The sequence below is a fragment of the Rattus rattus genome, chromosome 6 (genome assembly GCF_011064425.1).
Source record: "Rattus rattus isolate New Zealand chromosome 6, Rrattus_CSIRO_v1, whole genome shotgun sequence".
Lineage (NCBI taxonomy): Eukaryota > Metazoa > Chordata > Mammalia > Rodentia > Muridae > Rattus > Rattus rattus.
The window spans coordinates 850,945-872,421 of NC_046159.1; the positions used below are offsets into that span (position 1 = coordinate 850,945).

General features: G+C 45.4%; 1 protein-coding gene across 18 annotated transcripts in view; it reads right to left on the reverse strand.

Annotated features, from left to right (window-relative positions):
* C2cd5 (C2 calcium dependent domain containing 5) overlaps nucleotides 1–9,384 on the reverse strand; it is an 86,433-nt gene extending 77,049 nt beyond the window's left edge. For 15 of the 18 annotated variants that reach the window (XM_032905381.1, XM_032905379.1, XM_032905374.1 and 12 more), the window contains exons 1-2: nucleotides 9,185–9,383; nucleotides 8,933–9,051 (exon numbers count right to left, since the gene is read on the reverse strand). In XM_032905381.1, the coding sequence (XP_032761272.1) occupies nucleotides 8,933–9,022 (90 nt within the window). In that variant the 5' untranslated portion in view covers nucleotides 9,023–9,051; nucleotides 9,185–9,383. Of the gene's footprint in view, nucleotides 1–8,932; nucleotides 9,052–9,184 lie in introns of all 18 variants that reach the window. The other 3 variants (XM_032905389.1, XM_032905384.1, XM_032905373.1) reach the window with 2 other exon arrangements.
* Between the last annotated feature and the right edge of the window lie 12,093 nt (nucleotides 9,385–21,477).

Here is a 21,477-nt window from a genome sequence, read left to right on the forward strand (position 1 = left end):
ACTGGCATCTCAATACACCACTAAGGAAATGCTTAAAGGAGCATTCAACACTCGGAAGCAGACTTTGTCACTCTTATTTACAGCTATGAAACTTAAACTTAAGTAACGAAATACACGTTAAAAGCATAAATAGTTCATCTGACAATCTTTAACACTGGTTAAAAATATTCAAGTGTTTTTAACTAATGGAAGCATTTAAAAACTATGCGTATAAGACATAGTTAGGCTGGAGAGATGGCTCATCAGTTAAAAATACTGACTGCTCTTTCAGAGGTCCTGAATTCAATTCCCAGCAACCACCTGGATGCTATGGCCATCTATAAAGGAATCCCATGCCCTCTACTGGCATGTAGGTGCACTCCTGCATTTTAAAAAGTTAATAAATTAAAAATTAAAATGTTTTAAAAAATATAACCCATGGCTTTTGCTTGTGGCTGGGACTGCAGGGGCAGCTGCTCCTCACAACTTTAAGGGCACCTTCAGCTTTTGTTTTCTGCTCACCACGGTAGATGGAAGCCTGATCCAATCAGGACATCATGGCCATCAAGGAACAGAAGTTCTTCTAAGTATTTCAGATACACTGTTGTTTAATTTACCTAAAACTGCCGTATTTGAGGTAAAATGTTTGTTAGAATTACAAAACCACTCAAATACCAAGTATATTGAATTGCTCTGACTCATGGCAAAGAGAGCTCACAATGTTTTAATTTTAAGTTCATAGCTCTCTTTTTTTCCGTAACAGTAGTGAATGAAATGGGCACAGGAAAGAAACCAAAATAGCCACTCAGGGAGGAAAAGGGCAAAGTTTATTCCAAACCGCCAAGGCTGTCTGTCTGTCTGCCTGTCTCTAGGGAAGCAGAGAGAAGCAATGCAGAAAACATTTCCAGGGCTTTAAGGGACCTGGAAAAAGGGAAGTTTGTAAACTGGGGTACTTGTTGAATAGAGCTTGAAGGAATCTAGAAGTTGGCAAAGAACTTGCTATGCTAGACACCAGACATACGTCAATGGACAAGCCAGAGGTCGCTTTTGCCACAGATAAGAATACTTCCTTATAGCAGGTAGAAGCTGTTCCCCAGCCCCTGGGCCAGCACGGTGCTGCTGCCGGCTTTTGTCTACATGTCACTTTGGGAAAGGGATTTCTTGGGATCAGACAAGTGGTTGTGCTGGTAGTTTACCTTTTCTCTTGGTCAACTGTCAACTCAAGATAACTTAAAGATCTACCATCCCCACATTTCAATAAACAAAATGGAAAAAAAAGTTAGATCACAGATGGCCGCTGTATGTGACCCTTCTACAGAAAACCAGTTTCTTCAGTCTTGTTTACTTCATTACTCAGCAGTTAAATGAACATCTTACAACTTCCTTTAGAGCAGCAGGGATTTTTAACTGAAAGTCCCACAGTGGAGTAGAGCATTTTCTACTCAAGTTACTTAACCTTGTTCAAATCTGCTTTTTCCTCTAAGAAAAAAAAAAAGGTTTTTGGGACATTTCATGATTATGCATTACCCATGAAAACATCTGATGTAATGGAAAATATTGATTAAATATTTATTTTTCTCTCCTTGCTCCCTCAGACTCTTAAACAGAAAAGGACAGCACAGTTTAGCCAGTTTGTAGCATGAACATTACACTAATATGAAGATCTATTTATTAAGGATCCTTGTCTTATTCATCCTCGAGACTTTTGCAAAAGAATGTTTCGGTTTTGTCCGTATTGGCAACTAGGCCGGGGTCTTGCACATTTCACCACTGAGCGCCATCATCTGCTCAAAAATAACCATCTTTATGACTTGGTCTTCACATCATAGACGAGAAACTCCCTCAGCCAACACAACTTGGACCAATACTTGATCGGTTAGTCAAGAAAATGTGGTTGATCACAGAATCACCAAACGTTGAACTGCAGTATGGGAAATGAACTGCAGGTCTGAGTACATGAGTGTCTTCCTCAGACCCCCTCGGCCTGCACGTGTGCACAGTGCACACAAGCACCTGCACAGGCACATGCGGACTTCTCTGGGACTGATGCGCGTGCCTCCTAGTGCACTCTGTCAGACAAGGACCCAGACAGCAGTCCGCAGCACGGGAGCACGCAGACTACTACAACTGCGGCTCAGTGGGTCAGAGGAATTGGTTAAGAGGCTACTAAACAGGCTCTCGCCCCAAGTCAAGACTACTCAGCAGTCTGAACCCTAGGTTTTCACCACCAACTCTCCTTCTCATTACATCTGTTGTATCCCTGGCGTTGCCCTCGCCCAGGTCGTACTCTTGTGAAAAGACTTTTCCATCTCCCTGCAGACGTTTAATTACCCTCCAGAGACAGTACCCACGTTCTCACTCCCTCCAGGCGTGACAGTGCTCACGAAAGCCTGTCACTGGCAAGGCTGGAGGGAGTGAAGGAGGTGGGCTTCTCATTAGGAGGCAGAGGCCTAGGATCCCTTAGCTCCCTTCTTCGTCTACATCACAGCTTATCTCACTGTAATCCTTCATTAGCCTCTGTTTCCTGCTCTAATTTTCTCCTTCCTGCAGGATTATTCTTATTAGACAACATGTCCTAGAATCTTATTTCCTTAATTGCTAAAAGTTATGTGCACCATGTGCACAGACTTCTCTCTGTGCACTAGCTACCTGCTCATGCCTCTTTCCCACTCAAGCATCCTAACTCTCTGCAAGCCCCTCAGTGAGACTTCACAAACGAGCTCAGTAACAGTTTAGACTGACCCATCACACCATTTTCATGTTTTAATTTCTTCTCTCTCAGTGCTACATCAACACTTGAGGGTGGGGGCTGGAGAGATGGCTCAGTGGTAAAGAACCACAGTTCGTGCAGAGGACCCGGGTCTGACACCTAGGACTTAACAGCAGCTAACAACTGCCCTCAATTCCAGTTCCAGAGGATTCCAACCTCCCTGGACACCAGTCAAGCATGTGGTACACGCATATGCATTCAAGCAAAGCACTGTACACATCAAATAAAACAGATGACTTTTAAAAACTGAGGGCTTCCTTTTCTAGAAACTTCTTCTCCAACCTACATTCATTATTTTCCTTATTTTTCACATACCCATCACAGGTTCCTTCCTTTAGCATCCTCCTCAGATGACCGTTTTGAGACAGAGTCTCACTATGTAACTCGAGCTGGCACAGGTTCCCTACACAGACCAGGGCCTCAAACTCAGGTCCACCTGGCTCTGCCTCTTAAAGAAGTAAATCACCACACCCCATCTTCAAATGTCCTCTTCACATCAAGTTCTTTCAAGGACACATCCCAGTGCACTAACAAGTTAGAGGACAGGGCCAGCCCCTAACTGAGTATTAGAAATTTCTTTTTTGCATGAATTAACTGATTTATTTCCTTATGTATATATGTATGTTTGTGTGTGTCCGGCACCTATGAAGGTCAGAGGATTCTTTGGAAGTCAATTCTCTCCTTCCGCCCCGTACAATGTTGGGGACAGATCTCAGGTAGCCAGGCCTGGCATCATTACCTGCTGAGCCCTCTCACCAGCCTCACAGCACGTGTGAGAGTTTCCAGCCCTGCTTTGCGGAAGTTGAGGCAGTACATAAGAAGACTCAGAAATACTAGGTGCCCTGCAATGCAAAATCCCCACATGCCTCATTTCCGCCGTGTTATGGCTTCTGAATAGCCCAACGGTCACAGGAGAAGCCAGGCTCAAGGGGACACAAGTCTGTAATCCCAGCTCTTAGAGATCCAGAGAATTCAAAGCCAGCCTGAGCTACACAGCAAGACTTTATCTCAAAGGAAATATACCTAGACTCTAAAGCAGTTTTATAGATCAAAGTTTTGTAATAAGGGGTGTGTGTGTGTGTGTGTGTGTGTGTGTGTGTGTGTATGCTGTGTGCATGGATATCTACACACCACATGCAATATCTAGTGTCTGGAGACAAGAGAAGGTATCAGATTCTCTGGAACTGAAATTACATTGGTGAATGACATATTGGTACTAGGAACTGAGCCAGGGTTCTCTGGAAAAATATTTACTGCTCTTAACCACTGAGCAACCTCTCCAGCCTTGTAATAGGTTTTAATATCCTTATAACTTTCAGAATCCACAGCTATTGCCAGGCATGATCGGATGGTTTGAGAGAAAATGTCCATAATAGGCTTCTATATTTGAAGGTTGGAACTGTTTGGGAAGGATTAGGAGCTAAGGTTTTGTTGTAAGAGTATGTCACTGGGTGTGTCACCATTGTAGTTAGTCTCTCTCTGCCTCAGGTTTGTAGGTCAGATGGGAGATTTCAGCTACTTCTCTATTACCATCTTGGACTCACCCTCTGAAAGTGTAAGTCACAATAAACAGTCTCTTCTATAAGTTGCCTTGGTCATGGTATATCATCACAGCAATAGAAAAGTAACTTAGACACACAGGCAGATATCTGTAATTCCTACCTTCATGACCGAAACAGGCCAGCCTCAAGTTTGAGGCGCAGGACTACACACTGACCGACTATCTACAACAACAACAGACAGACGGACTACAACCATGACATCAAATGAGCACTGCTTTGCTTGCTGCAGTGAGCTGCAGTCACTGAGCTTTGCATGCAGCAGTGAGCTGCAGTCACTGAGCTTTGCTTGCAGCAGTGAGCTGCAGTCACTGAGCTTTGCTTGCAGCAGTGAGCTGCAGTCACTGAGCTTTGCTTGCAGCAGTGAGCTGCAGTCACTGAGCTTTGCTTGCAGCAGTGAGCTGCAGTCACTGAGCTTTGCTTGCAGCAGTGAGCTGCCAGTCGCTGAGCTTTGTTTCTGCTGTGCATTGTAATGCTAAATACTGGTCCCTAAAGCCTGGCTGCCCCAGGGATGAAGGAGCAATATGACCTTGCTCCTTAATTTAAAACAACAGGTTAAATAAAGATGCCCACAGCCCAGAGATGGGCAGGAAATAGGCAGGGTTTGGTTCCCAGGCTTGGGGTCTGAGGAGAGACTACAAGGAGAATGTGGGGAGAAAATGGTGGGGAGGAGAAGATGCCATGGGGTAAGAACCTTGACATGAGGGCTGGCCAACTGCAGCCATGAACAGCCAGATGGAACTAGCAAGGCATTTTGTGCGCTACTGGCAGGGAAGTAGACATGATAGCTCAGAGGGGAGACGTCTGCCCAGCTTTAAAGTGCTGACCAAGCCTTATTATAAAGATAAAGGGTGTGTGTGTCTTTACCTGAGAACTGAATGATCAAAGGTGGGGTAAAAGGCCCCGATTTAGATTAAATATTTTCTACAACAGCTTGTTTTGGGAAACCAGATGGCCAATAGCAATGCAGAATCTGAAATGACAAAGCTCAAAACCATGCAACTGTCTTTCCACGTGAAATTCTTATCCCCAAGAGACATTCCCTAGTCCGTATCACCATCCACCTCACTATTTAATTATACTACATATACATTATCTCTCCTACCTACAGAGATTCTTGTCTTTATCACTATGCCCTTGGCATCCACTGCACTGTCTTATACCAGAGCTCAGTAACTAGCCAATGACTCAACCCGAGGAGTTCCCATTTTCTACTAATGAACAAGTACCTCAACACACACACACACACACACACACACACACACACACACACACAAAAAAAAAACAAAAACAAAACTGGTGTCCTATTTGAGCTCTGTGCCCATTTTATCAACAGTATAGATAAATTATATTTTCTATGGTTATGTCTCAAGATAGATTTCAAAATATGTGATACAGGGTCACACAGTGTGTGGTAAAGACCTTGCCACACAGCCTTACAACCTGAATTTGAACCCTGAAATTGACAGGAGAAAAATCAACTCTTAGAAATTATCCTCTGACCTCTATATTCACTCATGTTGTGGCATGTGTACAGCTGTGCACACACAAACACAGACAGACAGACACACGCGCGCACGCGCGCACACACACGCTCACACACGCGTATCACAATACACTTACACAAAGATTACGTTAAAAAAAGCAAAATATAGAGCTAAGTATGGTGGTGCACACCTTTACTCCCAGCACTTGAGCAGCAGAGGCAGGTGAATGTCAAGAGTTTGAAGCCAGTGGTCTACACAGTGAGTTCCAGAGCAGGCAAGCTACACAAAGAAATCATGTCTCAAGAAAAAAAAGAAAGAAAGAAGGTGGGGGGGAGAAGGGGGAGGTCGGGAAAGGAAAGAAAAAAAAATATGTTCTACTAAAGGGTTTTAATTGAATTGAAGCACTTTTAACCCAAGCTCAACCATAAAACATAATGAAAGGGTAGTTGATCTCACAGGATTGAGCAAGTTGGCCCCACCTTAAACTCAAGGTGTTCTTTTAACATCATAGCCACAAATCCACTGCCTCTTTGATAAATGCTGTTAAAAGGCATCTCAAGCCTAACATGTCCAAATAAAAAATGAGTCTTTTCAGTCGATCCCTATCCTCCTGCAGTTCCAGAAAATGACCTGACTACTCCAGAAAGCTAGGGTTTCCCTTTAGTTCTCCTGTGCCTGGTCCCTGGCTCAAGTCTACCAACAAGTGCTCTCATCTACTTTCAGAATAGCTCTGGCATGCATCCACTTCTCTCCATTACCAAATCCCCCATGCGGGGATGTTATTTGAACTACAGAGACTGGGTTCAGCACACTGCAATTAAAGTACCATTCAATGAGAGCTACCACCGGAGGTATAAAGTTCAAGTCTTAGCCATGGCTTCTTAAGCCTTGCACCATCAGCCACTTGGTCATTTCTCCAAACGTGGCTCACACTTCTCTGCTTTCCCTTGGCTAAGACATCACCTACACGCTCCTTCATCCCCACAGCACACCGTCTCCTCCAGCTCTCACCTGCCCTCATCCTTTCACACAAACACAGGCTATAGTCTCTCAGGAGCTAATGCCTCTCATCCAACAGGTGTTTGCTTGATTGACACTGACCTCACAACCTAAAACTGATAATCCTTATCATTCTCCACTGTATCTTCTTATGGCACCTATAACAATTGCTTCCTAATCTGTAACATATACTTTGTAAATTCTTTACTTTTTAAAATGTCTATCTTGGTCACCAAAATAAAAAAGTTCCTTAAAATCAGGAACCAAATTCATCTTGTTCATCATCATACATACACCAGCTAGACCAAAACAGCACAAGGCCCAGCAAACAACCATCAGAACCTATGGAAAAGGGCTGTGTTTGATGGCATGTGTCTGTAATCCCAGCTACTCAGAACATGGAGGCCGAAAGGGTTTATTTATGGTTTTTATTTCGTTTTGACATAGAATCTATATATCCATTGCTGACCTTAGAACTCTATAGAACACACTGACCAAACTCAGAGATCCACCTGCCTCTGCCTGCTGAACACTATGATTAAGTGTGTATACTATGCCTGGCTTGACCTAGGATTTTAATCTCAACAGAAGCTAGGACGATTTAGTGAAACTCTACCTCCAGAACAAAATAAATATCATGCTCATTCAGAATAAAATAAGTATCATTCAGGACATCATGGCCAGACTCGTTATAGACAACCTAATAAAGAAGAATCTCATTTCTGCTGAAAACCCTCTCCCACTTACAAAGGGAATATAGAACAAGAGGCTTGGCTCCAGCCCACCTTCCCAGCTTCGTCTCCGTACTCCCCTTCCCACATTTTACTCCAGGTACACCTTACACTGCAATGGCTTAATGAACACTCATTCCATTTACCAAAGTCTGTGCCTTTGCCATTTCTTTTGTCTGAAAAATCCTGAGTGCTCCTCAAGGCTCAGCTCATCTGTTACTACCTTAGAAAGGTTTCTTAAAACTCTGCCACCAAACTAAGTTCCCTCATTCAAACAGAACATTCGGCATGTTGTCTAGAAGCAGGGATCGTAGAATAGATGAGACTGCTGCTAGGCTGTGGAGATTACAAGGTAATCTTAGGCACATTATTCCCACCCGTAGAACTACACCGCCTAACTTGTTAGAAGGGGGTATGACTCTTAGCAGCTCTGTTGTGAGGACTAAGGATTTAAAAGTCCATAACATAAACGTGGCAATCATGAAGCTCGGCACATATTAGCGATGAGTATCAGCTGTGTGGATCACTCTCCAGGCTGCCCAAAAGGCAATACAATGTCAGATGTCTTTAAATCTCTGTTAACATCTGGCCAAGAGCAAACTGGTTTGGTTTTTCTGTTGTTGGTTTTTTTTTTTCCAATAAAAAAATGAAGTTGAATTCAACAAATGCCTTAAAAGTAAAAATTTAAAAAGCAGAGTGAATTGCAGTTAATTGGGTTCTAGAACGTTTGGGAATATACTGAGTAGAAGTATAGTGTGATATGTCTTTGAACCTAAGTATTAATAGCCCAAATGATTATTGCTCTAATGGTCTGCCTCATCATGTCAACTTTTATTACAATTTCTCCTTGGCTTCTTTCAGGTTCTGAGTTATTAACTTCCGGACAGTAGGCCTGCGCTAATTTGCATGACTTTTAAACTAATCATTAGACTTAAATAGCAATTTTGCAATTGAAATCCACGGCACTTAACTGACTTCCTACCTCAAGGCAATAAATTACCCCGAGACAGCTCATCTCCCTACCAGTCTACACAAGGGCAGCTGAAGTGCCGCTGTTGTGTGTGACTTGCACTGATGATGCAGACAGTGTTGGGGTAGGGGCTGGATGCAGTCGCACCACGGGACTGCGGGTGCCCCCAGAGGGACTTACTGCAGCATTGGCCCTTAACCTCCTAGTCGCAAACGAGGTCGTGCGAGCACATCCGCGGCCACGCCTCGAACCGGCAGGTGGTCGGACTGACGCCCTGACCTCGGGGGACACCCTGAGCCTGGCGGCGGGACCTGTCCTGGACGAATGGCCACATCCCACAGGCTGGGGGCGGACGGGCATCCCTCCACGGAGCCGGGGACTGCGGGAAGGGCAGGGTTCCGCACCCCGTGCTCTGAGGGGCAGGACCAGGAACCAACCTCCACGAAGGCGTCCGTCAGGTCACTGGCACGGTCCATCACCGGCAAATGGCGACCGGCCACGATTTTCACCTTCAGCTTCCCCGGCATCGCGGCGGCTTCGGCCTCTCCTAGGATTCCTGCAGAAACAAACAAGCGAGTCTGCGCCGAGCGAGCACCCGGAGGGGGGTGGGGGGGGAGCGGCGGGGGCGCGCGGAGGGACGACGGGAGCGCGCGCCAACTGACAGCCGAGGGCGCGCGCGCCGCACTCACGCTCTAAGGAGGAACCGAGATGTCCCGCGCGGGCGCCGAGGCCTCATTCCGGAGAAGCAACCGGAGGAAGGGCGCCGGCCAAGCGTGCAGCCCTAGCCCCGGCGTACTGCAGACAGCCGCCAAATCCAGTTAGCATCCCGCGGAGCAAGCGCCGCGCCCACCCGCCTTTCTCCTCCCACCTTCCAAAAATGGCGGCTCGCGGGGCCGGAGCGATCGATCGCTCGGTGCTCTGCCCTTCCGCGGAGCCGATTTGAATTCGCCGGGGCCCAAAGAGAGGGGCGGGGCTGAGCTGAAGAGCAGGTTAACGGGTCGAGCCCTGCATCATCCACCTGGCCTCCCTTCGGATAGGTGCCCAAGCTTTGCGGAGGACAAGCTCCGGCGTTCTGGGAACCGGGTGCTGGTGACAGCCCAGCCGCGCCTCATTTTGCTGGCTCCTGGACGGACTGCTGCTGCTGCTGAGCACTCTAGAGGAGTCTGCTGTTAGTGTTTCCTAAAACGGCCACCAGGAAGGGGCACTGCTGTTAGTGGCGGTTTTCTATGAATTCCAGTAGGAATCATCCAGTTAGAGCCAGGTGTGGGGGTGCATGCCTGTCAACCGAAACTTGGAAGTCAGACTGAGAGCCTGGCTCAAAAAAAGGAAAAAAGAAATTACATACACACACACACACACACACACGTCTCAGATAGTAAAAATAAGTATTTCCTTAAAGACTTATTTCAGTCACAGGCAATTGTACGGTGTACTGGGATATAGATGTCACTTCACACTTGAAAGAGCTTTCCTTAGACTCCTTGACGAGCCAGTATGGACTTGATATTTTGAGCAAGGTCTTGCCTGCTAGCCTCTCCTTGGTCTGCAGACCAAGCTGACTGAATGTGGCAGTCTTCCTTGCTGCATTGTCACAGGTGCTGGGGGTTTGTGCCCGCACATCCAGCTCTCTAAGTATGAAGCCTGAGGGAAGGTCAACACTGCTGGCTAAAAGTCTGCAAGTAATGAACCTCCAGCAGTACGTGTAGTCAGTGTGAGAAATGAACGGGAAGAACAGTGGTGTCTTTGTGCACTGACCCTACTCTCTCTATATATAGCATGAGCCTGCCAAAGTGGGGCATTAGATACAGCTTCAGACTATCAGAAGATGATTGGGGTTGAAGTACACACACAGGATCTAACAAGATCACTTCCTACGATATGGCAAACCCAGCATTACCAAAATCAACACTGAAAATTCCAGTGGAAAAATGACAGCACTGAACTTTATTAGAGATGGAAAATTCCTAAATGAAGATATCAACATGATCTTTTTAACTTCAAAAATACTAAAATGGGATAGAAAAATTACTTCAAGTAGTAGTGAACCAGAAATGCCTTTTCAAAAAAGTCCTCCTGGTAAAGGAATTTTGGCCGTGGGCAAAGCTGAATTCTTCCAAAGAAAAGAGAATGTTCTGCTCAAAATAAGAAAAAAAAATTAAAAGATACATTGTTGCAGACTTTTTGGACTAGAGAAACTTCTGTCCCTGTCTAAAACAAAAAGAACACAATCTCACATGATTTCCTTGGATCCACCTGTAGCTTTTTTCCAAGTACTTAAAATATCCTTGCTGAACTCAAAGGTCCACTACTAATGCAATCAGTGTTCTTTACATTATTTCCCCCCTCACTGAGCCATTTTTAAATGAAATCTATACTAGGATTGCTCCTTGCCCACATTCTCACTTGTCTCTTCCTCATCCTGCTTGGTGAGATTTTGGCAGTCTTGGTGTAGTTTTTGGTCTGATGATAAACTCCTTGATGGGGTAAATGCCCACATGGCCATGTGTGCCGCTGGCCTTTTCTGCTGTCCCTGGTCATTGTGGATGACATTTCCTGTAAAGCCGGGCTGTCTTGCCAATTAGCTGACCTTTAAAGTGTCCTCACACAACCTGAACTTCATCCTTTTGGATACACAGAGATGAAGCCCCTGCCTCAGATCTTTGGAAAAGGGGGTAGGGACATTGACATCCCCTTTACCTTGCTCCAGTTAGAAAGAGCTGAGGATTGTGGCACATGTCTTTAATTCCCAGCACCAGAAAGGCAGAGGAAGGCAGATCTCTGGGTTCAAAGCTAGTCTGGTCTACGTTGCAAGTTCCATGTCAGTCAGAGTTACGGGATGAGAGACTATCTGTCCCTCCCTGCAGCCTCCTGCCCACAAGAAAAGAAATTTACAAAAGTCCTTCCATTTGACAGTCCTCCACCAGTAATGGTCCCCAAAGACAGGAGCCTTTTTATTACTGGATGGCAGGAATGAGATGGTGTTTCCAATGAAAATATATTGCCTCGTTACCAGTTCCTCATTTAAAATGTAAGAGCAAAGGCAGGAAGGAGGATTGCTGAAACTTGAGGCCCAACCTGGCCTACAGAGTGAGACTATGTCTCAGAAAGGAAGAAGAATCTGGGGATGGAGCTCCATGACCAAGCGCTTGCTTAGTACGGGAGCCTTTGGGTTCAATCTGCAGAGCCACAAACAACAACAAACCAAAAAGAGATGCAGGAAAATGCAAGAAAACCGAGGCTGAGCGATAACTTTTTTTTTTTTTTTGGTTCTTTTTTTTCGGAGCTGGGGACCGAACCCAGGGCCTTGCGCTTCCTAGGTAAGCGCTCTACCACTGAGCTAAATCCCCAGCCCCGAGCGATAACTTTTAATGGAACATAATTCACAGAGTTACAAGATGTTGTGATGTAGAAAATATTTGCAAATTGCACAATTAGAGGTTAGCAGGCTCAGCCTCCTAATTAGTGGGCCTCCTAATAAAGTTCTTGAGCGTACCTGCTGCCTGAGGCATCATCAACAGGAGATTATAATTAAGATGCTTCCTGAAGTCTTAAGCCTGGCTTCAGCTTAACCGGTTCCTAGTAATTGTAATCGTTTGTTTTAATTAACGCTGGGAACAGTGCTTACTTCCCTGACAAATAAATCATGAGATGACCTCTGATTAGCATCCTTAGCCTCATAGGCTGCCCCCTCTTCTTGCAGATTAGTTTTTAAAGGAAAGCTAAAGGTTGCGTGTTTCCTGCATGCTAGACACCAAATTCAGAACTGGACCCCTTTTCCTGTTTTACTGAAACCCTTTCAGGCTTTGCTTTTATTTTTGTTTTTAAAGGTTTATTTTATTTATTATATACTAAGTACACTGTAGCTATCCTCAGACACACCAGAGGAAGGCATCAGATCCCATCACAGATGGTTGCGAGCCACCATGTGGTTGCTGGGATTTGAACTCAGGACCTGTAAGAAGAGAAGTCAGTGCTCTTCACCACTGAGTCATCTCTCCAGCCCTGTTTTTTTTTTTTTTTTAATTGTTGTTTTAATTTTGTTTTGTGACAATAAGAAATCCATATACGGTCAATGGACACCGACTTCAGATTATGAATTTTGTTCTTTCCCAGGGTATAAAGTTCCTCTAGTCAGGAACGACGGCATGTGTCAGTGACCCCAGCACCCGAGAAGTGGCGGCTGGAAGATGCTAAGTCATCCTTAGTGACACAGGGAGTTTGAAGCTGGTCTGGGCTACGTGAGACCCTGTCTCAAAACACAACGTGCATTTCTCTTCCTCACCTGTGTCTGGAAGACCCCTAACCCCTTCCCGCCCTTTCCGCCTGTCTCTCGTTAAGTGAATCCCATTCGTGCCTCAGATCGCTTGCCTTGCTATATAGTGCAAGAACTAGCTAAAGTTATCCCTTCTGCTGCTAGGAGCCTTGTGGCCAAACACTGACAGTTGGCGAGTGTTTCTTCCCCATGACGTCAGCATTGTCTGCACCCTGGCTCGCGATAGAAGGGGATATTTTGTCACACATTTATTATAAGGGGAAAAATGGCAGGCCCTGCACGTGGCCTTATGATGGAGCTGGGTGGACATCATGACACATTCCTGTAATCCTGGAACTCAGAACAAGAAAACAGGACGCTTATGGCTAGTCGAAGGACAGCTTTGGCTGCATAGTGAACACCAAGCCAGCCAGGCCTTCATACCCAACACCCAGCCTTGGAAATAGGAGGGGGAGGGTGGATCTGTGTGTAACTACTAATGCTAGGAATTAGTAAATAACCAACACGGAGGGTTAAAATATTGATCTGTTACTTACTAACCACGAGACTGATGAGTTCCTTACCCCTCCCTGTAGGATAGAGCTGGGGTTTAGAGCACTTGCTATTCTTGCAGAGGACCCGGGTTGGGTTCCCCTTACCCGTATTGTGGCTTGCAGCCATCTATAACTCTAATCCCAAGTGTTCTGATGCCCTCTTCTGGCTTCCGTGAGCATTGCATACATGTGGTACACATACATACCTACAAGCAAAACGCTCAAATACATAATAAACCTAAAAAAACTTTGTTTTTTGTTTTTTGTTTTTTACCTTAAAAACAATTCTCAAGAGCTAGAGCTGAAAAAATGGGTAATGCAGAACACAAGGAGAGGAGGTGCAAGAAGTTAGTTTCTGGTTATGGTTTGAATAGGAAATGCCCTCCTCAAAGGCTCAGGTATTCATAGCAATCTCAGTGTCAAATGTGTCATCCTTGTCTGGCAACATTTTGTCAGGTAGTAACATCTTTACAGTGGAATGAAGAAGGAACTGGCGCATGCTTTTGAAGAGCATTGCGGTCCCTTTCTTTTCCTCCCTGTGCCCCTTCCCCCCTGCCCCCATCTACCATGAGGCAATGGGCCTCCTCCACCTCAGGGTCCCCCTGGCAGGGTATTCAAGCCAATGAACTAAGCCGTGCCTGGAAGCCATGAACTAAGAGCAAGTTTTTCCCCTCAAGTCGTTTGTGTTAGATGTTTGTCACAGTGACACGAAATTCTGACATACCTCACCACAGGAACGCACCACAGCTGTGAATTTACCTATTCACTCCTCTACCTGTAACATCTGTAGCTATTAAGCTGTTACTCAGAGCCCACATAAACAAGATAGCTGTATCCTCCTGACACTGAGACTTTTGTTACAAAGTAAGCCCATGGGCTTTTTAAAAGACCCTTACCAGTATTTGTCTTTTTTCAAGATTTGATCTTCATTTTTGTTTATTTTATTCACTCATCTATTTATTTTGAGACCAGGTCTCTCTCTCCGTAGTCCTCGGAGTCCTGGAGCCTACTATGTAGAACAGCCTGGCATGGAACTTACCGAGCTCCAATTGCCTTTCCCTCCAAAATGCTGAGACCATAGGCGCACACCACTCTGCCTGGCCCTTACTTTTTTATTATTACTTTTAATTACGTGTACACATGCATGTCTGTGTGGGAAGGTGCACATGAGGTGCTGACAGAGACCAAAGACAGTGCTGGACACTTGTCCCTGGAGCCTCACCTGGTTCCGAGCCGTCACGTGTGTGCTAAGAAGCAAACTCCAGTCCTCTCCAAGAGCAGAAGGTGCTTGGAACCACTGAGCTGTTTCTCCAGTCCCTGAAGTCCATTTCATCCGTATTAAGAAAGCTTAGGCCGAGTTCTATTTTCTAACGGCATAATTCTATTGGTAAAATTGGATATTTCCAAGTTTTGTTTATTCTAAGCGGTGTTGTTGAGTGAATGAATTTGAAAATGAAAGAGAAAGTTTCATCCAGATGGTTATTTCTCAATGTGTTATTTGATCACCCTTTGACCCCTTCAAATATTCACCTCTGTTGCAGTGAAAATAAAAAAGGGGTGGGACCAGTTCCCACAGGTACCCTGGCAGTTGCGGTTGGGCTCTCTCACTAGTTCTCACTCTGACGGGCCACTGGAACTAGTGCTAATTTATCTCAGCAGCTCCACATTGTCCCCATCGACTTTCTGACCTGCTGGCTGGGAGCCACTCCAACACAGCACCCTGTCAGTCTGCTCCACCCTCACTCACAGCTCTCTTGGTTTCCATCACACCAGACATACACATCCCAATTCTGTGGCGGGCCGGTGCCTCCGGCCACCGTAGACTCTTGAACTCAATCAAGTCGTCACATGAAAGAACACATCGCACAATATCCTCTGATCCAATCCATAAGATATAATTTGCTCATCTAGACAGCACAAAATCCTGTACATATCCATCCCTTAATAGTAACACAACAACCTGTAATATGTGCAGAGAGGAATCTTAACATCCGCCGCCATGTTCTCTCAGCTCCCTCTTCCTTCCTCCAACCTTCTCCCTCTCTAAACCTTTTCTCCCGCCCATCCTTTCTTCTCATCCAATGACAGGCCTCGTTCTATCCTGCACCTGCCTTCAACTGCACAATGACATCATCCTACACACCTCATCTTGTTTTTATTTTTTTTTCAAGACATGATCTCAGTATGTGGCTCACGATGGCTCCACTTTCTTGGTGCGACTCAAACTAGTCTAAACTCATGATCTTTCTGCCTCGGCCTCCCAAGAGCTGAGATCACTGGTGAGTACTAACCTGCCCAGGCTAGTCATCACTCTTCAAGACCTTGCCCTAGTACCTCTGGGTGTGCTGAGATGTTTCCTCCCTCCTGACCACAAGGCAAATCGAGCAGCAGGCTTGTGAGTACAAAAATAGGCCCCTTGGTCTTGTATTTAAAGAAACTAGGTTAACATGGAAATTTGTCTGTTTTGTGTATACTCCCCCTCTTTCCTTCCTGTAATATACAAACAATATCTAATTTTAACATTCTATTTCAGTTATTGGATTTTTTTTTTTGCAAGTACAAAATTCTGGAGGCAAAAGATGAGTGTCATTGTGTCTTGAAGGGAAACACGCACAACAGAAAAGCTGGCGGTCGGCACCGCTGCTGTTCTTACTGTTGCCAAAGAGTTAAGTGGGCTCACGGTTTGAAATTTTTCTCTAGGAAAAAAAAAATGATCTCAGTTCCCCTACCTTAAGGTAGCCCTATTCAAAGTTCACCCAAATTTTACTGCCCCTGTCATGATTTGAATATGCTCGGCCCAGGGAGCAGCACTATTTGGAGGTGTGGCCCTGTTGAAGTAGGCGTGTCATGGTGGGTGTGGGCTTTAATACCCTCACCATAGCTGCCTGGAAGTGAGTCTTCCATTAGCAGCCTAGATGAAGTTGCAGAACTCTCACCTCCTCCAGCACCATGCCTGCCAGGATGCTGCCATGTTCCTGCCTTGATGATAATGGACTGAACCTCTGACCCTGTAAGCCAGCCCCAATTAAATGTTGTCCTTATAAGAGGTGATTTGGTCAAGGTGTCTGCTCACAGCAGTAAAACCCTAAGACTGCTCCCCTATATCAATATTTAATAATACACACTGTGCAAGGCACAAGATCTGTAAGTTAGAGTCTAAAGGATGCCAAGGTTTCTCTGTGTCACATAGACTGACTTGGAAATCATGTTCTGGACCAGGCTAGTCTAAAAGTCATAGCAATCTTCCTGCCTCAGTCTCATCTCTAGTGCTGGGATTAGACATGTGGGCCTGCAAGCCCTGATTTTTTTTTTCTTTGACCTAAGGGTTCACATAGCCCAGACTGGCTGCAGACTCACTAAATAACCAAGGCTAGCCTTAAGTTTCCTCCTCCCTCAGTCTCCCAAGCGCTAAGAGTACAACCGTCACACCCAGTTGTCAGAGAGCACAAACTTACCGGTAAAATGTTTATGAATGAAAATCATAACATAGTAAACAACAGAGAAGTAGGCATCAACTGAATGGCTTAAAAAATAAATTCTAGCTGGTTGTGGTGGCACACGCTTTAATCCTAGCTCTAGGGAGGCAGAGGCAGGTGGATCTCTGTGTGTTTTAAGGCCAGCCTGGTCTACAAAGTGATTCCAGGACAGCCAGGGCTACACAGAGAAGGCCTGTCTCAAAATAATAATTGTGCCGGTTTGTATATCCTTAGCCCAGGGAGTAGCACTATTAGGAGGTGTGGCCTTGTTGGAAGAAGTGTGTCAGTGTGGGTGTGGGCTTTAAGTCCCTCATCCTAGCTGCCTGGAAGCCAGTGTTCTGCTAGCAGCCTTCAGATGAAGATGTAGAACTCTCAGCTCCTCCTGCACCATACCAGCCTGGACGCTGCCATGCTCCCACCTTAATGATAATGGACTGAACCTCTGAACCTATAAGCCAGCCCCAATTATATGTTGTCCTTATAAGAGTTGCCTTGGCCATGCTGTCTGTTCACAGCAGAAAAACAACAACAACAATAACAACAACAACAACAACAACAACAACAATTTATTTAAAAATAATAATCTGAGAATAATTGTGGTAGAATTCTCTCTCACGTCATAGAAGTCCAGGGTGTGGATATACAACTGTACCCCCATCACCTCGGCACTCAAAGGGCTGAGACAGGGGCATGTTGAGGTCCAGATTCTTGAAAAGAGGACAGAATTTGAGCTAGACATTTTGAAAATATTCATATTTACATGTTTCTATGTGCACCTGCATGGGTTTATGTGCACTATGTATATACATGTTCCAACAGGGGCCAGAGGGCTCTGGATCACCTGTAACTGGAGTTACAGGCACTTGTGAGCCATCCATTGTGTCTGTGGGAACTGAACCCAGCTCCTCTGTGAGAGCAGTGAGTGCTCTTAACCATTGAATTATCCCTCCAGACTCTGAGTTGGACATTTTTGATCTCAGAAAAATCTGAACGGGGAAAATTCAGTTTAAAATAATCTAGAGTAAAATGGCCTAGACTAGAAGCAATGACAAAGTTAATTTGGGCAGAATTGGGATTGGTGCAGAAAGGTGGTATCTCGGAAGAAAGGAAAGTCGTGTCTGGAAAAAGAACGTAACAGGCAGATGGGAAGGAGGGGATTCAAGACGGAAATCAGAGAAGGCAGGGGGGTGGGGGACCTCTAGTAAAGTTACTGTGTTTTACAGTGACCATCCTGTGAGATTTTAGGATAAACTGGAAACTGAGAACAAAGGGACATCATTGTTCCTTCATTACTAAGTTAGCACAAACACGGATGGAAGGCTGAGAAGGAAACTGCTGAGCTACCTTGTCCTCGGTGAAAATCAGGTGGAGAAAGAAAAGGGGTGAGTTGGCGAGACCTGGGTGCCACACAGAGGGGAAGGAAAGTGCAGAGGTGAGGAAGAACACTGGGCTCTGTCTCAAACGGAGTGAAGTCGGAAGCCGGGATGGCTAACCCAGAGCTAGCAACGTGGTTCAGAGGACAGGGTGCTTGCCTGGCACACATGAGACGCTGGGATTGGTCCCTGGGACCACATAGACTGGGCATGGTGATGCACACCTATAATCAGGGTACTCCAGAGGTGTAGGCAAGAGGATCAGGAGTTCAAGGCAATCCTTGTCTACACAGCAATCTCAAGGCCAAACTGAGCTATCAGACCTCAGAAACACAGCAGAGCAATAAGGCTCGCTCTGAACACATTGGGCTCCATGAAGTTGTCCAACTCCTCTGACTTGGCCCGACCACTTGAACATGCAGAAGGTTAACAGCCTGCACAATGCTCCTGTGGGCTGCTTTGTCCGTTGCTCTGCCTCCTGTCCCTTTGTTTCGCTGCCTGAGGCCGAAGGTGTCTTCCAGTAGACTTTGCTTTCTTTGTTGACCCAGATCTGGACAGAGTCCCTCCTTGCCTGTGAGAAACCTGACCACTGGGCTCTGTGCAATATGGGAGCCTCACTTCTCTGGCAGAATTTCTCCTGCTCTGACCTCGTCTGAGGGACTCTAAGCCCCCACACTCGCCTTTACCTGAGGAGTATCAGGCAGCTTCCATAGTTTATAAGATCAATTTCCTTTCTCCCGACAAAACCTTTCCAGTCAGCACCTGAGACTCCAGAAATGGTTTCACATGCTAATGAGGTATGCCAGGCACCCTAAAGCCCCCAGCTGACTATCTTTGCCCATCCCGGATGTCCCTGCCCTCAGTCCCCCCAAAACTTATAAGCCTTCAATCAACCTAAATTAAGTTGATCTACCTCCTGACAAGTGGTCCCGGTGTGGCAATTCACCATACGTACTCACAGGGCTTCCGAACCCCTTGTTCAACGTCTGCTCCCCCTACCCTCGTGGACCGAATCGGCAGATGATCCAGGAGAGCAGGGAGACCCACACTCACCTTGCAATGGTACCTTCCCCAGTCATGGGGCCCGAGAGGGTATCCACTAAAGTTTTTCCTTTGCAATTTATTTAGTGTATAGACTAAAACGAAATGACAAAAGTCCTCCATCACCCCCTCAGTTCTTGTTATAATATTTTTTTAGATTTATCTGTCTTATGTGTATGATGTTTTGCCTGACCATATGTATATGCGTCATGTGTGTGCTGTGCCCACAGATGCAAGAGAACGTCAAGTCCCCTGGAACTGTAGTTGCAGGTGCTTGCGAGCCGCCAAGTGGGGCCTGGACACAAAACCCAGGTTTTCTGCAAGAGTGGTTTGCACTTTTTCTTTGATATTTAAAACGGGGTTTTGTGGTTTAGGCTGGCCTTGAACTCATGACTTTGAGCTCCAGATCCCCCTTTTTTTTTTCCTTCCAAGACCTAGGACTACAGATGTACACCATGATAATTATTATTAAAAAGTTGATTGTTTAGTTTGCAGAGATAAGGATTAACCCCAAACTCTGCACAGGCTGGGTATGTGTTATGTCTATGTCTAACCTGTATGCAGCCTGCACAGCCTGGGTATGTATGTGTTCTATGTATGTCCACCCTGTATGCAGCCTGCACAGCCTGGGTATGTGCTCTGTCTACCCCAGCCCCAGATGGCTGGCACTTCTTTCTTCCTTCCTTTCATTTTTGATTCTCATGTAGAGAAATGGGCTTTGCTGAGATATTTTCGTATATACACATGCACACCTACATTCATACAATCAGTCATTATACCTCATTCTTCATCGCGCTCTCCCCGGCCCTTACACACATCCCATCTCCCCTCCCTTTTGTGGTCCCCTCAATTCCCCTAAATAGCTTCCCGTCACTTATATTCGATCACCCTGCTTATCCTCTCACACTCCACTCTTTGAACTTCCTCCTCCTTCACATTCCCTTCAATTTCTTCACATATGTATAATTTAAAATATTCCACATCTGAGGAAAAATATGCAACATTTCTGTCTGGCTTTTATTTTTTCTTTTGGCAGTGCTCTGGATGAAACCTGGGTCCTTGCACGCGCTAGACAAGCCCTCTGCCAGTGAGCTACTTTACTGTCCTGACTGCTTCTCAGAGCAAAACTGAACCAAGGACTCACCACAGCACTCTCGCCACCCTGCCCAGGGCCTAGTCAGTCCAAGAGAAGAGCAGCGTGGTGGCTTTCATAGTCACGAGGAGGGTGGCAGGAGTCACGGAAACCATGTCTAAAGGAAATAGACATCTTGCTCCTTGGGCTATTTTTGCAATCAGTCTCTTTTTAGTGGTTACAAAAGTCACACTGTTGATGCTTAAAATATTTACTCTCTGCCTAATCTGATGGAGACTTTGGAAAGAAAAAAAAAAAAAAGCTTAGCATTTCTACTCTGAATCAGGCACAGATTCCAAAACAGGAGTGACCAGCTGACCTGCGAGGTAAAGCTCCAGCAAGGCCCCATGTGCTGAGGGGAGCTGGTTAGCGCTTCCTTGTCTTCCACAGCACGATTATGAGATTCCTCACCCAAGAATGTCTCTGCTCCGCGGGTTTCCAATTTTATTCTGTCTCCAATTGGTGCTTGTCTTTTAATAAGGAGACTTATTCATAGGCAATTGATCTACCCGGCTCAGCCGCAGCTCTGACCCCACACTATTTCTTAAGAGAAACACTACTGCAAGATTCTAGGTCTCTGGCATGTAATATCAATACATAATGTGCCACCAACACTTGGATATCTTAATATTTATCTATTTATACACATGTATGGCTTCCTGCTCATACGTATGTCTGTACACCACGTACAAGCAATGCCCATGAGGACCAGAAGAAGGCATCAGATTCCCTGGAACTGGAGTCTCAGATGATTGTGAGCCACCACACTCCTCATGCGTGTGAAGCAGATGCCTTACCAACAGAGGCACCTTCTCATCCCTATCTCATCCCTATCTCATCCCTATCTCATCCCTATCTCATCCCTATAGCTGTAATATTTTAACAACTGCAGCTTCCTTGTTTTTAACACGCTTCTTTTTATGGGTTTAACATTTTTTTTTCTTTTTTTTTTCTTTTTTTTTTTTTTTCTTTTTTCTTTTTTTTTCTTTTTTTTTTCTTTCCTTCCTTCCTTCCTTCCTTTCTTCCTTCCTTCCTTTCCTCCTCCTCCTCCGCCTCCCCCTTCCCCTCCCCCTCCTGCTTGTTTTTTGTTCGTTTGGTTGGTTGGTTTAGTTTGGTTTTTGAGACAGACTTTGTGTGTGTATGTGTGTAGCCCT